At 58.4% G+C, this 16,961-nt stretch overlaps 1 protein-coding gene across 6 annotated transcripts in view; it reads right to left on the reverse strand.

Annotated features, from left to right (window-relative positions):
- Positions 1 to 7,669: 7,669 nt before the first annotated feature.
- TMEM200B (transmembrane protein 200B) overlaps positions 7,670 to 16,961 on the reverse strand; it is a 23,563-nt gene continuing 14,271 nt past the window's right edge. For 2 of the 6 annotated variants that reach the window (XM_026863537.1, XM_026863536.1), the window contains exon 2: positions 7,670 to 9,106. In XM_026863537.1, coding sequence (XP_026719338.1) covers positions 7,779 to 9,083 — 1,305 coding nt within the window. In that variant the 5' untranslated portion in view covers positions 9,084 to 9,106 and the 3' untranslated portion in view covers positions 7,670 to 7,778. Of the gene's footprint in view, positions 9,107 to 10,889; positions 11,291 to 16,961 lie in introns of those variants that run through there. The other 4 variants (XM_026863538.1, XM_026863534.1, XM_026863535.1 and 1 more) reach the window with 4 other exon arrangements.

Below are 16,961 nucleotides of genomic sequence, written 5' to 3' on the forward strand. Positions count from 1 at the left end.
CCCCCCAACAGCCAGAGCTGGAGGTTGCAGCCCTGTCGCCTCCCTTTAGCCCTGTGCCTCAGTTTCCCTCTCTCAACTGCAAAGTCTGCCAAGCCCGGAGCCCCGTGGTGCTTTGCCTGGCTACAAGCAGGGGAAAATATTAGGTAAACAAACACCATGGCAATCTAGAGAGATGCAAATAAATAAAATTAAAAAAAAAAAAACAACAAGCAAACCCTTTGCCCCAATACCAGCAGCAGCCCGCAGCTCCCAGGGGGCTGAGCCCAGGCTCCTGGGTGGCCTCAGGCCAGCTCCAGCCCCCAGATCCCACACTGAAGGCAACGGCTCCACCTCAAAGGTCCCATCCTTAGGGAAGGAGCCACAAAAGCCTTTTCCCTTTGTCACCCATCCCTGGTCCTTCCTCGGGTCTCCATCCCAGACGCCGACCCGGGACCCAGAGGAGCAGCCATCAGCGGGAAAGAGGAAGTTCCCGTTCAAACACCAGCTCGTTCCAGCCCGCGTTATTTTTAGGTCGTTTCTCCTGGTTTAGGGGCGTCAGCAGCCAGTTGTGTTCGTGGCGGGTCAGTGCGGGGCCCCGGGGTCAGGGCTGCGCTCAGGGCCCCGGCGGGAACTGCGGCAGGAGGCGGGCAAGCAGCGGGGAGCGACTCCATCGCTTCTAGATGGGAGAGCTCAGGGTGGTTCGGGGTCTGGGGTAAACAGGGCTCAAACTGGAGCGAGGGCAGAGGAGGGCGACGAGGCTGGGCAAGGGCTGGAGAGTAAATCCTGTGAGGAGCCAGGGAAGGAGCTGGGAGTGTTCAGTGTGAGGAGGAGGAGGCTGAGGGGAGCCCTCATCCCTCTCTGCAGCTCCTGACAGGACACTGCAGAGAGGCCGGGGCTGGGCTCTGCTCCCGGGGGATCAGGGACAGGAACGGCTGGAAACTGCAACAGGGGAGGGTCAGGCTGGGCAGGAGGAGAAAATGTTTCCCAGACAGAGTGGTCAGAGAGTGGAACAGGCTGCCCAGGGAGGGGGGAGTCCCCACCCCTGGGTGTGTTTAAGGGTCGTTTGGGTGAGGTGTGGGGGATGTGGGGTAGGGGAGAACTTTGTAGAGTCGGGCTGAGGGTTGGACTCGATGATCCCGAGGGGGTTTTCCAACCTGAACGATTCTGTGATTCTGAGAATTGCATTTGCAACGGGGCAGGTAGGACACACCGGGCTCAGCCCTGAGCTCCGTAAGTGGGGAAACTGAGGCACAGAGGAAAAGTCAAAGCCAGAGGCAGGGAGTGACCTTCTGTCCTGCAGCAGCTGGGGTGGTGGCACCGGGTTTGTCCCTGCTTTGTCCCCATCCCTCTCGGGCTTAATGCCTCCCCAGGAGCAGCCCCCCAAGTTGGTTTGGGGGAGCAGAGCATCCCCATCGCTCTGCAGAGCAGCCGGGGACCACGCCAGCCCCTGGGAGACTGGAAAACCAAACCAATGGCAGGATCACCCCCCGATGTGCAGCAGCATCCCTGCAGCCCGCCCCATGGCTGCCGCCTCGCCTCCCCCTCCAAAGCCCGGGGAGGGGGAAGCGGCTGCTCCCCGGCTCCTCCGTCACCCCGTGGAAGGGAACACACCCGCCAAACGTGTCCCATCGCCCTCGGCCGGCGCCAGGGAAACTTCCAGAGCTGCCGCCGTGGGAGCCGAGGCAGCAACAGGGCCAGCTGTGCTGGTACAAACCCACGCCCAGACGCTCGCCCAGGACAGGCAGTGGGGTGGGTGCAGCTCTGGCACCCAGGGGCCATCTCGGGTGGCCGCAGCGTTGGGAGCCGCGGGAGCTCTGTCCTGCGGGACACGTCCAGGAGCAGATGGCTGCTCTCTGCTCTATCAGCCCCAGCTCGGCCAGGCCGAGGGGCTACACCTCACCTCCTGCAGGCAGCCACAGGGCCCCTGCCCATCCTGCCCGCCGAGGCTGGTCCAGGCTCCGAGCTGGGCACGCCGAGCCCCCAGGGAGCCACACGCAGGGGCTCTGGGGTGTTCCCGACCCACACGCTGCTCCAGCTCTGGGGCAGAACAACTTCAAGGCACCACCATTCCCTTGCTGCCCCCCAACACACACATCCTACCAGGCTTCTCCAGATGCCACAGTTTTCCTGAGGTGGGAATGGTTCCCAAAGCCCAAGTTCCCAGCCCTTAAATGCCCCCAGCCCCAGTTAACCCCTTGCATGCCAGACAGATCACATTATCCACACATCCTTTCCTTCCCCTAGTTTGCCGGAGCACAGGCAGCGCTTCCCAGTGGACTCCAAGCCAAAGCCCCGAGGATTTGGGCTCCAGCCCTGGGCTGTCGGGACAGCACACACCGCGCAGTTGCTGATAACAGCTGATGGGGGACTTTGGAGCTCAGCTCACACTGTCCCACCCAGAACCAGCCCCAGGGGCATCAGGCCCACATTGCTCAGCCCGTTGCTGCAGCAGGAGAAATGTGCAGAGTCTGGGGTGGCAGGGAGTCTATGAAGGACACCCCCGAACTCACAAGAGCCAAAAAAATAAAGAAAAAAAAATAATCAAGCAACTGCCCCAAAACCTAGCCCAGCTCCAGCCCCATCCCGGGAAGCAACAAGACGCGTGCCCTTGGCTCAGTGTTGGCCCATTCATGCAGAGAGGCACTTTGCCTCACATTTGTTCCCTTTTTAAAAAACAAATCATCCAAAAGCAGCACCCTATGTACCACACCAAGAGGTCACAAGACTTTATAGCACCGGGGAGCACATCCACACCCCATCAGCCCTGCTCCAGGGTCCCCATCTCTAGAGATAATGTGCAAAGCCCCACACTATCGCTTCTCACAGGTCACATCGGCCTCAGCCCCGGCACGGAAAGCCCCGACACTTCATCATCCCAGCACTTCAGGAAGGAGATTTATAGCAGAGAGCACTCGCCCTAAATAATGCACCAACATTTACATTCCCTGGCTGCACTACAAGTGCGCGGCCGCTCGCAGAGCGATTTCCTTCGCAGAGACTTTAAATCTTAAGGAAGGATTTACCAGCCAAGCAGAGTCATGGCTGTGGCCTCCCTCACTGCAGGGGGAAGAGGAGGAGGAGGAGGGGGAGGAAGGGCTGCAAAGGCTGCAAACCAGCCCGAGGGCTGGCAGCTTGGTGGGATCCGCTGGGCTGAGCAGCATCAGGTGTGGGGTGGGGGCGATCGACCCCCAGCTGTGGCTGCTCTGGCTGAGTGTGGCCGTAGGGGTGTGTGGGGGGGTTGGGTCTGGATCCTTTGCAATTGGGATCTGCTGCTTTTTGGTGCGGCTGCTCTGGCCCTTCCCTGTCCCCCCCTTTTTACCTCTTTGGGGGATGTTTTTGGATCAGCTCCAGCCCTGCCCCATTTGAGCTGCACAGCCCTTGGCTCCAGCCCCATGTAGGTGCCCTGTTAAAGAGGTGGTTGAAAGGCTGTTATTACCCCCCCACACTCCCTCCCCTGGGGATGGGGGTGTCCCAGCAGCGAACCTTGAGTCCCACTGGCACTGTCTGGGGTGGCCCTGGGCACATGAGACCCTCTTACAGCTATTGGTGGGGTCTGCACCCTCCCCAGGGCATCTCTCCCACACACAGCCTACAGCAGCAGTTCCCCCCAACCCATTTCCCACATTTTGTCCAATTTTGGCCCAAACTACAGCTGTCCCATAGCCGTGCACCAGCCCAAAGGTCCCTCAGTGGTGTGGGGATAATTGCAATGAGTGGGGCCTCTCCGTCCTCCATCCTCTGCTGCAGTGGCCCAAGGGACACCAGTGGTCAGCCTGGACGTGTCAGCATTGGGGACAACCCCACTATTTTCTTTTGCTGGTGTTTTTGGTGAAATCCTCCTTCTCTTAGTAGGAATCCTGCAGCAGGCCCCTCCTGGGGTGGGGATACACTGGTGGGTGATAAAGCTGGCCATTTAATCTACATCCACCCATTGAAATCAGCGCTGTTAAAATCCCACAAATGCTCTTGAAACCGTATCTGCAAGCAGAGCTGCAGGTAAGGGATGTGCCGATAACGCTCTCCCCAGAGAGAGAGCGTGGGCCTTCTCACCCCACTGGATTAATTAATAAAGCAGCTTTGCATTTTGAAACGATCCCTACGTGGCTCAGAAATGTCTCCCTGGAGGATGCTGCCAAATTGGGCAGGAGAAGGATGCTGGGGCAGGTGCTGGGGCAGGAGAAGGATGCTGGTGGGCATGCACGGTCCCGGCAGGAGATGTTGCAGGCGGGTTCCCCTCTTGTCCCCCATCATTTGCCATGTTGGGTTGGAGCCACTTCCTGAGGCTGGGCTGAGCCCCAGACAGAAAACAAAGGCCAAAAATTAAAACAAAAGCCCCCAGCCCTGAAGCAGCTCCTGGCAGCATTTTGGGCTCCAATTTCTTGCTGCTGGTTTCCGAAGCGTGGCCCAGGGCCTGGCCTTAGCTCTGGCTGCAGCTGGTTAGGCCCAAATGAAAAGTTATTTTCAGCTAAAAACAACCTCCTGGCACGTCCCCTGGGATGCTGCTTCAGGGCAGACCCCGCTGGTGACTTTTTGTTGTTGCTGTTTATTGCATTGAACCAGTGCCTAAATAATTTTGAGATTAAGTAGCCAAATAAATAGCTGAGCTGCGGGCTGGTATCACTCCCAGCAAAACCTCGGGGATGCTACCGACTCCCAAACCGCAGGCGTCAGCCCCAGCTCTGCCTCCCTGCAAAGGGGGATGCTGGTACCCAACCTCTTTGGGAGAGTTTGCATCAGGAAGAGAGACGGCTTTTTCTTGTAAAGGAGTTAAAAAACTACTGCAGGGGTGTGGGGGGAGCTTAGTTGGGAAAAGAGGGGTTCAGCAGCGCCAGAGAAGGGGGGTTCTGGCATGGGGCAGGTTGGCAGCAGGTGGAGGAGCAGGGGGAAAGGTGGAGATGGGGCCAGATCTGCTCCAGGCCAATAGGACACAAAGCTCCTGTTTGAAAGGGAAAATAGAAATTAAAATGAAAAAGTAAAAATAAAAATTGAAACAAAACATGCTGAGTTTTCCAAAGGAGAAAAAAAAAATATAGTTATGGAAACCTTGGCTTTTCTAAAATGAGCATGGAGCAGTTTTGTTTCTTGCAGGGTTTAATCTGCCATTTCCCAGCCCCGGTGGTAATGTGGGGAGACGTGGAAGGTGCCAAAAGCTGAGTGAACGGCAACAGCATCATCAGCACAACCCTGCCTGGCTCCCACAGCCCCTGCCCTTGTCCCCAGCCCCATGGAGTGACAAAAATGGGTGACAAACCCCCCAGCTGGGGATGGTTCCAGGCCAGGGGGACATCAGTCTCCAAGCTGCTAGAAACTTATGCTGGGAATATATTTTTGCCAGAAAAGGCAGTTTCTAAGCCATTCTGCAGAGGTGTTTTGCTCTGGAGAAGGATGTTGTCCCTGAGGTTTGCAAGGTCTGAGGCTCTGTGCTCACTTCAGATGGGAGAGAGGGAGAAGCAGAGACAGGAATAAAAAAAACCCAAAACATTTCATACAGATAAAACATGTTTCAGCCATTTCCAGGCACCACGGTGGGCTCTGGTCTTGGAAAGGCAGAGATCCATCTAAGCTGCAACGTCACATTTTGAAGCGTCCCAAGTCTCTGGAAAGCAAAGCTGTCCTCGTCCCTTCACTTGATCCATCCTCTGACCCCCTCCGGCATCCCAGGGCTCCTCCTGCCCGAGAGCTGGGGCAGAGCCCCCAGCACCAGCAGACACAGCTGCTGTGGGTGGATGGGGTGTTTCTGGCTGGAGACCAGGATCAGGGCAGGGATCAGAGCATGAGGGGCACCACTGACTCCTGGATTGATGCGGAGGGCAGGATCAGGGGTGGGCCTCGGGTGTCTGGGAAGAAGTTGGTGCCGGATGCTTCGACATGGCAAAGCTGCTGCTGCAAAAAAAAAAATCCTTCTCTGCTTTTTGGTAGGTGACATCTCCCCACAGATGGGGGAAAAGAAACAGGCAAAGACCAAAAAGATGGTTTGGAAAGATTCAGCCATCTGCCCAAGGGGTACCCTGCCACAGAGGGGCTGCAGGGATGCTGCCCCCTCCGTGCCCTCAGCAGCTGCCCGAGGCTCAGCGCCCGCCAGCAGTGGGTGCCCAACCACCCCTGGGCCTCCACCAGAGCCAGAGATGGACTCGGTGTTAAAAAAAGGGGTTTTTTTGGGAAGAATGACCAGGAACCCTGGTGTGGCATCTCCCAGGGTCATGGGATGACACCCTGGTCCCTGTGTTCACATGAGCTGGTGGCGCAGCTGAGACACTCCAGCCCCTGCCTTAAAAATACAAAGGTGAAGGATATTCCTCCAGTTCCTATTTACTTTAACCAAGCCCCGCCATCGCTGCCTCGTGGCTGTGCCACGGCCAAGTGGGACCTGACACCTCCTCACCCCCTGGCCCCGTGAGCCCTCCTGGGGGGACACTGGAGGGACATCGCAGCCACGTGCTGGGGGAATCAACAGGAATCGGGGCTGAGCACCAAAGCAGTGACCAGCCCACGCCTTCCCTGGGGACCAACATGGCAAAGGCCCTGGGAAAGGACCGGGAAAGAAATGCTAGAGCAAAAATTGATCATTTGCAAGAAAACTGGGCAGCCGACGTTGCCCTTCTCTGAGCTGCTGAGCCTGGAGCTGCCTCTGGAGATGGGACACAAGCTGCATCCCGCAGCACATCCTTACCCCACACAGCGAATCCTGTTTCTCATTTTTCATTTTATCCACATTTTCCTACTGTATTTTTCTGCTATGCCCCTTTTTTTTCCCCCCAGGGTTTTGTTTCTGCACTACCGGCTCTCTGGGGATCTCGCCTCCCCTGTGCCAAAGCCATCTCTCTGGCCTTGTCCCGTGCCACTCCTGTTCTCCATCCAAAAGACACCAAATAACGCGACAGCACCCAACAGGGCCCAACAAAACCAGCATCAGCACTCACCCTTACCGCTCTGCCCCATCACATCCCTCCTCCTGCTTCACCCCAGCAGAAAACAGCACAAATAAACCCCAATCCACAGACAGGTTTTGGGAACCGTTACACCCCAGCAACTCCAGTTTAATTCTGCGGCTGCCTGGAGAGCAGGAGGGTGGGCAGCAGCACCCTGCTCATCGCCTGCAGCTCCCCCGGGCACCTTCTGCATCCCGACTCTGCGAAAAACAATCCCAAAACCTTCAGCTTATCACCTGACCCTGCAAAAATTCAGCAGAATAGAGCCTCCTTACTCTCTCCAGCTGAGCCTGGGTGGGGGCAGCAAGGGCTCGGAGACCCTCCGGGCCCGGCTGCCACGGGGGCGCTGCCCATCCCGAGCATCTCGCAGGGAAGACGACGAGGCAAGGTGGGACCACATGGCATCGAGATAGTATTTAATAGCCCCGTTGGGCTTTGCTCTGGTCAAGCAAGTGTTCTGGTGGGTGGAGGCTGGTCAAGGGGACCCCACTCCCCCAAAACATCCCCCCAACCCAACCCCGCTGAAATAAAGTGCTGTGAGGACTGGTGGGGCTTCACCCATCCCCACGTCCCCATCCCACAGTTTGTGGTGGGTCTCAAAGTGAGGGTTCCTCTGGAAAAGCCACCAGGAGAAGGGCTTGTAAGGCCAAGGGCATCCACCAGGAAGCTGTCGAGAGGCAGCCAGGAGAGGACATCCCACCCCAGGCCAGTCCTCCCCCAGGAGCAGTGGGTTGAGACCTCCTTCTTGGCATCTGCTTAAAAACGCCATCACTGAACCCCTCCTGGACGTGGGGTTTAGGGGTCGCTGGTGGGTGCTGGGGGCCAGGATGAGGGATGGTGACATCACGGTCCCCAAGGGCGTTGGGGATGTCAGACCTGTGTGCCCTGCTCCACCCCCACCACCCAGGAGCTGGGTCGGGGCTCGCCCCGGCTCGGGGGCTCGCTGGGCTCCAGCAGCCGGTCCGAGGACTCGCCAGTACTTTCCAGTTTGGCGTAACCCACCAGGCTGATGTGGTCCAGCCGGGGCCAGCTCCGGTTCTTACGGTCCTTGATGGGGGCCACCAGCAGCACCCCCGGCTGGCCGAGGTCCAGGGACTTGGAATGTCCCGGCGTGTGGAGCTGCACATCGGGGCTGAGCTCTGCCACCGCCGGCTCCGCACGGGGACAGCTGCCATCCACGTTGATGATGATGTGGCCACCACCACCACCACAGTCCTGGCCACGGGGTGTGATGCTGCTGCCTCCGGAGAGTGGAGCCTGGGGGAGCTGTGGTGTCTCACGGGGGGGCTCAGTGGGGCCCCCCTCCACCCTCCCACCAGCCCCCCGCGCTGCCGCATCCAGCAAGCGGTTGTTGAGCTTGATGATGGGCAACGCCAAGGCGCCAACGGCCGAGGAGAGGAGGGACTCGGCTCCGGCGTGGCAGGAGAGGCTGAGGTTGGCCTCGGCAGAGGTGCCGGAGCGGAGGCTGAGGAGGGAGGCGGCGGGGGATGCTGCTGGGTGCTGGAGGAACTCGGCCGTGGTCTGGAGCCTGTTGGGGCCGTAGCAGTCAGACCACTTGCTGCCGGGGCCGGGACAGGGCTGGCAGGAAAGATCCACCTGGTAGCAGCCCTCCACACACTCGGCATTGGCCTTGGGGACGGGCTGGCCGTCCCCGTGCTGGCAGTGCCCGACCTCGGGGCCAGAGCCCTCGGGGAGACCCCCCGCCATGCAGTAGAGCCCCTTCTGCATCAGCCTGCGGGTCTCCATGTCCCTGTTCTCGTACAGCATGGTGTTGGCACAGATGAAGATGAAGAGCCCGATGCCCATGATGACGGGGCCGATCAGCTTGAGCTTCTCGCTGTGGGGCACGTGGCGCCCGGCAGCCACCTCCCTCCTCATGTCCCCCGCAGTGCTGGCATTCCCCATGCTGGCCCCAGTGCCCGCGGGTCCCCGGTGGGGCCAGTAGCCCACCACAGCAATGGTCATGCCCACCAGGACCACCGAGATGCCCACCATGACGAAGGCTCCTGACGGCGAGCGCATGCGGAGCTGCCCCTTCACGGGGACCTCCGGCGGTGACTTGTGCCGCAGCCTGCGGCCCCGGCGCCGGGGCGGGGCGGGGGGCACTTGTGGCTTCGTCCCCCCGGCCTCCAGCTCCCGCATGGGTCCGTTGGTTTCAGCGCTCTCGACCGTCATCGTCTCCAGCTTGGCCGCTCTTCCTGCGGGATGGGGAGGAGAAAAAGGTGAAGAGGCATCAGTGAGGGTCTGCAGGTCTGGGGCACTGGGAGCATGGGGGTGCTGGGAACAGAGTCATGGAACCACAGACAGGTTTGGGTTGGAAGGGACCTTAAAGATCATCCAGTTCCACCCCCCTGCCCCGGGCAGGGCCACGTTCCACTAGCCCAGGTTGCCCAAAGCCCCGTCCAACCTGGCCTTGAACCCTTCCAGGGAGGGGGCAGCCACAGCTTCTCTGGGCAACCTGGGCCAGGGCCTCACCCCCCTCACAGGGAAGAATTTCTGCCTTGTGTCTAATCTAAATCTCCCCTCTGTCAGTTTAAATCTGTTACCCCTCACCCTGTCCCTGCACCCCTGAGTCCCTCCCCCCGTTCCTGCAGCCCCTTTCAGCCCTGGGAGGCCGCTCTAAGGTCTCCCCGGAGCTTCTCTTCTCCAGCCGAACCCCCCAACTCTCTCAGCCTGTCCTCACAGGGGGGGCTCCAGCCCCTCCAGCATCTCCGTGGCCTCCTCTGGCCCCGCTCCAGCAGGTCCGTGTCCTTCTGCTATTGGTGCCCCAGAGCTGGACCCAGCCCTGCAGGGGGGTCTCCCGAGAGCGGAGCAGAGGGGGAGAATCCCCCCCTGGCCCTGCTGCCCACCCTGCTCTGGGTGCAGCCCAGCACACCGCTGGCTTTCTGGGCTGCCAGCGCACGGTGCTGCCTCACAGGCAGTTTTCCACCCACCAACACCCCCAGGTCCTTCTCCTTGGGGCTGCTCTCAGTCCACTCAGCACCCAGCCTGTGTCTGTGCTGGGGATTGCCCCGACCCATGGGCAGGACCTTGCCCTTGGCCTTGCTGAACTCCATGAGGTTGGCACATCCCACCTCCAAGCCTGTCCAGCCCCTCCGGATGACATCCCTTCCCTCCAGCGGGTGACCACACCGCACAGCTCGGTGGTGTCAGCAAACGTGCTGAGGGTGCTCGATCCCACTGTCCGTGTCACCAACAAAGCTGTGAAACAGCACCGGTGCCAACCCCAACCCCCGAGGAACAGCACTCATCACAGCTCTCCACTTGGACATCAAGACATTGACCACAACTCTGAGTGCAACCATCCAGCCAGTGAGGACCACAGCGACACTGGGAGCAGGGGGATGCCGGGAGCACAGGGGACACCAAACCCACAGGCTGCACCGGTCAGGGGCCAGCAACTCTGCTCTCCTCCTGCCCCTGCCTACCTTCCTCTAGCCACTTCTCTTCCCCGTTCGAGAGCAGTGGAAGGGCTAAGGAGCTCCCTCTGCCCGCGCTGCCAAAGCCTCAGAACTCATATCCTGAACCCCCTGGGTGGCACAGGGCAGCGAGGACGGCTGGGACCCCGCTGTGCCACGCGCTGCACCGACACAGAGACATCACTGGCATCGGGGAGCCCAAGTGACCTGTCCTGGGTCACCAAATCCCACTACACCTCCAAAAGGCTTCCAGCAGCCAGCTCAGCTTGACAGCAGTGAGGGAAGGGGCCATTTATTTGCCCGCTGGGGAAACTGAGGCACGGCTGCACGTGGAAACCCAAACCAAAGGTCTGACACCGCACGGGGCCCTGCAAACAATGCAGTTCCCCCGTTCTCTCAGTTCGCTATCCAAACGTGACCTAAAAACCAAAAGCAACATCCCATCACACTCAAGCCGCTTGTCAGACCATGGGACCCACCAACCCAGCACCCAGCAGGATTCAAGCTGAAAGAGGCATTTTTCCTGATCTGCTGCTGTTTCCTGCTCCAGGGGGAAGCCGACCTGCTCGGTGCATCCACAGGGTCCTGCCCTCGCACACACCAAGGTAAAGCTCCACATCCAGGGATTTCCAGGGCTTTCCAAAGCGTATTTCATTTTATCCAGTTCTTCCTTTCTTAGATGAGCAAGAAGGTGCTGGAGCTGCTGCCAAAACCAGCCGGTGACCAGCCTGGCAGGGAAGCGTCAGCTGGGCTGGCACCATCGTGCACAGGGTAAACGGTGCCCCGCGATACGGGGAAGCTAAAACACGCTCTGAACATGTTCCAGACCGAAAACACCTTTAAAAAAAAATAAATTAAAAAATAACCTGACGTTGACAGGAATCTGTGTGCTTGCAGCCTGGCTGCTCGCTGCTGTGTGCCCAGCGCTGGGCGGTGGTGTGGGCCGGGGCTGTGCAGCCCGGGCAGGACGGCGTGTCCGTGCCCTCGCCCGCGTCTCCTGGCACTGCCGGGGCTGTCCCGGGCACACTGCCCGGGCTGCTCCCAAACCGGGGCCGGGGCCACGTCACCGGTGTGAGCGGGGAGCGCTGCAGGGTGGCCCCCAGCCAAGGGATGCTGCGGGAGGGGGCTCGCCGCACTGTGGCATCTTAAATTGCAAAAGAAAAGCGTTTGGGTAGCCTGGCAGCATTGATATTCAGCAATTAAAAGCCAGAAAGTAAAACCAGGGAGAAACACCCCAGCATGGGCAAAGGGAAGGCAGGAGGAGGGTGACCGCGCTAATTTACTCCCCCAAATGAATGAAGCACCGCGAGCCAGCAACCAGCATCACCAAGAGCAGAAAAATAAGATACTAAGGGTTTTTTCCCCAGTCTTAATCATCTTAAGGTGTTATTAGCATCAGAGGAAGGGAATTAAAGATATGAGTTTCAGGATGACAGTGTGTTCCTGGCACAAGGCTGTCAAGCTGTGACAATCTGAATAGGGGAGATTTAAAGGGAAAAAAAAAAAGAAGTCCCAAACAAAACAACCCAAACCCACAGCCCACTGCTGAGTGAGTGGAGTGTTAAACCTTGCTATGAAACAAGCTGATAATCCCGCATTGCAAAGGGGGAAACACAATAAACCCAATGCAGAGTTCACCCTGAGAGGAAAAATGAGTTTTAAAGTATTTTGCTGTTAAAGGGAAACAACCAGGCACTTGAACACATCCCAAGGACTGGGGTTTTTTTGCTTCCAAGTGCCCTCATTTAGGTTATGTCCCAGCTTTCTCTAATTACCATCTCAGAGTCAATCTCTCTTAATTTTCTATCAAACCCTTTAAACGCCTTGCTGGCAACTTAGGGATGAAAAAAAAATAAATAGTAAGACCCCTCTAAACTGCAAGAGCAAAGCAAAGCCTCTCTGTTACCTGCTGGGGGGGGGGAACATGAGAACCCCCCAGGGCTCACGGCCCCCGAAGTGGCACTGAACACACCTCTTTAAACCCAGTTCCACCGTTACCTCCTTGAACCTGCCCAAGCCCCCAGGGGCCAAAGCCAGCATCTCTGGGGACCACGAGCCCCCTCCCGGGGTCCCACCCAGGGTGTCGTGGGGGGTCCAGGTGACGCTGACCTGGGCCGTGCCTGCTGCTCTTCCCACAATTTTGTGCTGGATACGGCCCCGGCGTTAAACTGTGCGAGCTGGGACGCTTAAAAATGGGCGCAGCAGGACACGAGGGTGCCCATCCACCCCGCACCCATGGGGGCCAGCCCCAGACCCGGCCCCCCCGGCCCCACTCCCTTCCCCCGGGCACAGGGATGGAGCCACAGGGCAGGAGGTTCAGGCAGATGCCGGCCATCTGCCTGCAGGCAGGGAATCCCCTTCGCCCTCTCCCCAGCCCCTGCCACCACTCCTGTCCCCAGCGCTTCTCCCCTTATCTCCTCGTGCCCGAGAGCTGCCCGCTCTCTGAAGTTGGAGCATTTAACTGCTCATCGCCGGGGCTGGTTGTTCCCAGAGTTCAAAACCATTATTTTTATTAATAGAATCCCCAAGGTTATATAAGCTCTTTAAAAAGAAAAAAAAAATTAAAAAAATATAAACCCCAGTGCTGCCATCCAATTCTGCAACTCCCAGACGCCGACACTCATGCGAACGGATTAATTCAATGTTGGAGCAGCGATGCCAGACACAGCCCAGCTGGAGGGCAGGGACGGGGGTCCCGAGGGTGCTGCCGGGTCAGGGGGACACCCCGGTCCCTCGGCTCAGGGTTCCCGGCCACCTCCCTCCAGGCCGGAGGCAGCCGTGGTTCACCAGACCGATATCTCCAGTTTTGAGGTTTCAACTCCCGGTGGGGAGGAACGAATGTCAGTATAGAAATGTAAACGCCGTTAGCGATATGGAGGGAGATGAGGGCTGCTCTGCTGCCAGGTTCAGAGTTAAGCTTCCAATCCCCGCAATAAGCCCGGCATTAAATAAACTCAAATATTTCTCTAATCCCCCCCATCACAAAGCCATATTGCTGGCTTCACCCTCCCACCCCAATCCTTTCCTGCCGCCTTCAGACAGACGCTCCTAAAATTTGACACTAAACCCCAACGCATCCGACAGCAGCGGAGCAAAGCGGGACGTGGGAAGAGTCCCTCTTGCAGGTGGCTCCCTGCACCCCTTGGGATGCCACGAACACGCTGCCAGCTTGAACTTGCAGCATGCCACGGGTTACCAAAAAGCAGATTTGGCCTCAGGAATCTCCCTCCAGCTGAGGGATGAGGGGCTGTGCTGTGCCTGGGAGATGCCAGCCAGCGGCCAGCCAGCTCGGTGACGTGCTGGAGAGCTGCAAAAACACCCCGTGGAAAAGGGCCAAGTGCGGGCAGCACTGAGGGCAGCTCCCTCCCCCTTTCAGGTTTATCCCCCTTGCCAGTTATCTTTCCAGGAGCAGGCCTGGCTCATACCTGGAAAGGGCTTTGCTGCGGGACGGACTCCACCACGCCAGCAGGGATTTACCACCCAGCATCTCCCCAGGGAGAGCGTTTCCATCGCTGCTGTCCCGGGCTGCGCTGCCCGTCCCCGGGGCGTGATCCCATCCTGCACCCAGTGTCCTGTGCATCACATCTGCAGGGCATCCCCCTGAGGAGCTGGTACCGGGAGCAGCCCAGGCTCTAATGAACTCTCAAGAAACACTTGACAAACAGAAAGCTGCCCCTTTTTCCTTTTTTCTTTTTTCCCCCCAAATATTGTGACTTTAAAGCCACTCTACTGATTTCAGGAATAAACTGATTTTGAAATCTGTGACAAATCAGGCAGCAAAACCCACAGCGTGTTTAAAGGCTGCGGTGATGGGTGAGACCCCAAACTCCAAGGCACAGAGCAGCCCACTCTGTCTTGTCCAAGCCCCTGAGGAAGCCCGTGACACCAAAGCTGGTGGTGGCTGAGCTCCCCCAAAATCCCCCTCCGCAGGGAAGGGGGACCCAGGCGCAGTCTGGGTGTGAGGACACGCCAAGCTGTGCTGAGAGGGCCCCCCCCGGCTTCCCCACCCACCGGGGAAGGTACGGAGAATGGTAATGACAGTCTGTGCCGAGATGTGACGCTTAAAAATAACTCCCTTTTTCAGCCTAACCTCCAACGCCGCCCCCGGCTCGGGGCAGGGAGGGGATCGCACGGAGCAGCCCCCAGGCACCAGCTCCCCATTTTACCCCCGTCCCGGCTCGAGGAGCAGCAAAACCAGTGGGGGAGCAGCACCGGTGGTGCGTGGGGCATCCAGCATCTCGGACGCTCGGGGTGGTTTGAGGCCTCGTGTCCTCGCCTGTGTGGTGCCTCTTCCTTTCCTAGTTTTCTCAGTCTGCTTCAATTCCCCCCCCACTCCCCCCTGGCTAACACATCAAAGGTGTCCAGGGAGAAAAAACATGACAAAAAGCTGCTGGGCGTCTTTCTGGGTCTCTCCTAGCAGGAGAACACCCTGTCACCATCCCAGTACCCACCAGCAGCTCCCAGTCCAGAGCTGCAAAGCCTCCTCCGGACTCAGTCCTGAGGGGTATAAAACCTCCCCGCTGTGACCCCAGCACAAACGTGTTCCCAGTGCGGTGACAAATCAGTCTCTGCAGCTTCAGCTTTGGCTGGGGACACCTGTTAATCAATATTAATTAATTACGTTCCCTCACAGAAGCTTCCACGTTAGCCCAGTAACACCAATTATCACGGCATGGGAAGGATTATCCCCCTTCCCAGCAGGAACCACCCTCTGGTCCTGGGCTGGGGGTCTCACACCTGGTTTTAACTGGGTTTGTGATACATTTTCAACTTTGGTCCAGCGCGGAAGACCCTGGGTGTGACCACCCAAAGGTGACGGCTCATCCATCTGAAACACCCCTTGTGTCACGTCCCTTACACCTCGTTTCTCCCTCCGGAGCAGCAGAGCCTGAAGCTTCCCCGAGCGAAGGACGGGATGGACAAGACATGAGCACACAACCACCTCCATGAAGCACTTGCTGACGGAGACGTCACCTTTGTGCCTGGCCAAGCTGCTGAGAAGCATCTTGCTGGCTTCCCATCTTCAGGTGACACGTCCCAAAGAGCAGCCATGAGCCACCGGGGCCACCGCTGTCACTCGGACCATGATCCAGGACAGGAGGCTACGGGAAGAGGCGGTGCTGGGGTGGTTTGGGGACACAGACGGGTCCATCCCTTTGCTTTCCACCCTCTGCTTGACAGGCTCCCCTGGGCGAGAAGGTCCCGATGGGCAAATGGGATGCAGCAACACCCGGGAGCGAGGAAAGCCACCAGTGCCACCAGCAGCTCCAGTTCCATTCACCTTGACTTCTCCAAAGTTCCTCCCGGCTCCAAAACGGGGCCATCCGCTAAACTCCCCTCTACCCCTCAGGCAAAGAAAGTGTGTGGAAACATCCAGCTGATTACTAATTACAAGAGCTTGCCTTACCCAGATTTGCTCTGCTAATTAGACTAATCTCTACGGCTGGGAAATGAGCAGCAGTCACCCATAGCGAGGAGCTCACGCAAGTTGGATGGATGCTTAACTCATGTCAGACCCCTGCGAGGGGGATCGTAATTCCCGGCTGCTTCTGACGGGCCATTGTTTAAGGAGACAATAGAAATGCTGGCAAATTTTGTGTTTCTCCTCCAAGCTGATGCCGAAATCAGGACATCTGCATTGCTCAACTTTTTTTGATATGAACCAGATGCAAATAATTAATAAATCCAAATTCAAGATAATGCAGGCGTCTAAATTTAAACAGAGAGCGGATTTCTAATGGCAGCTTTTTGCCTGCGAGGAGGAGGAGGAGGAGGAGGAGGAGGAGTGGGAGCTCAGGGGGATTTCCTGGGAGAATGCCTGCCTCCGGGAAGCGGTGCAGGGTGACAGGGCACCCGGGGATGCAGGGCTGCAGCCAAGCACCTTGCAAATCCTCACGGCCAAGAGAAAAGGAAGGAGGGAGAAAAAAAAAAAAAAATCTGTCGGCTGGGATTTCCAGGGAATTAGGACAAAACTCTGAATTTGGCACCTTCCCCTGCTGCTCTTCTGAAAAACCCCTGCCACTGTGGAGGGAGGGACGGGACTCCGGGGGCTGCCAAGTCCTCCCTGCTCCCAGGCATGGCCCAAGTGATCCAGCGGGTACAAACACACAGAAACCATCTCCTCCCGCCCCAGGGACCCGCATCCCGCTCTGCGGGCAAGCAGCGAAGTTCCCGGCCATATTCCCAGCTGGGATTACTCTTGCCTCCAGCATTTCAAACCTCCCATCATCTCCCCTACTCTTTACTCTGCAAAAACCCCGTTTCCCTGATTTCAGGCACAGGAATCCGAACCCACCTGGAAGCCAGGCGGGAGCCGTGGCTGCGGCCGTTCCCCCCAGCCCCCCCAGGCCGCCAAGCTGAGCCCCTTGAAGGCCTTCCCGAGCCCCAACTCCAGGCGCGACCGGGGTGATTCCCACCCGCTGCTCCCCTCTCGAGTGCCCACATCAGATCCTGCGTGGGGATGAGCTGCGTGACCGCTCCCTCTGCGAGGAGCCTCGGGGAACTGCACAAAGTGCCGGGATTTGGCGACTACAGCCGGCTGCGGCCCGGGTCCCGGCCTCTGGGGGGTGGGGGGGGCTCCGTCCAACCGTGGGCTTGCACACGCGTGTGCGTGGTTGTGGCCGTGGTGCCCCCT

Source organism: Athene cunicularia (genome assembly GCF_003259725.1).
Source record: "Athene cunicularia isolate RWA chromosome 23 unlocalized genomic scaffold, athCun1 chr23_part2, whole genome shotgun sequence".
Lineage (NCBI taxonomy): Eukaryota > Metazoa > Chordata > Aves > Strigiformes > Strigidae > Athene > Athene cunicularia.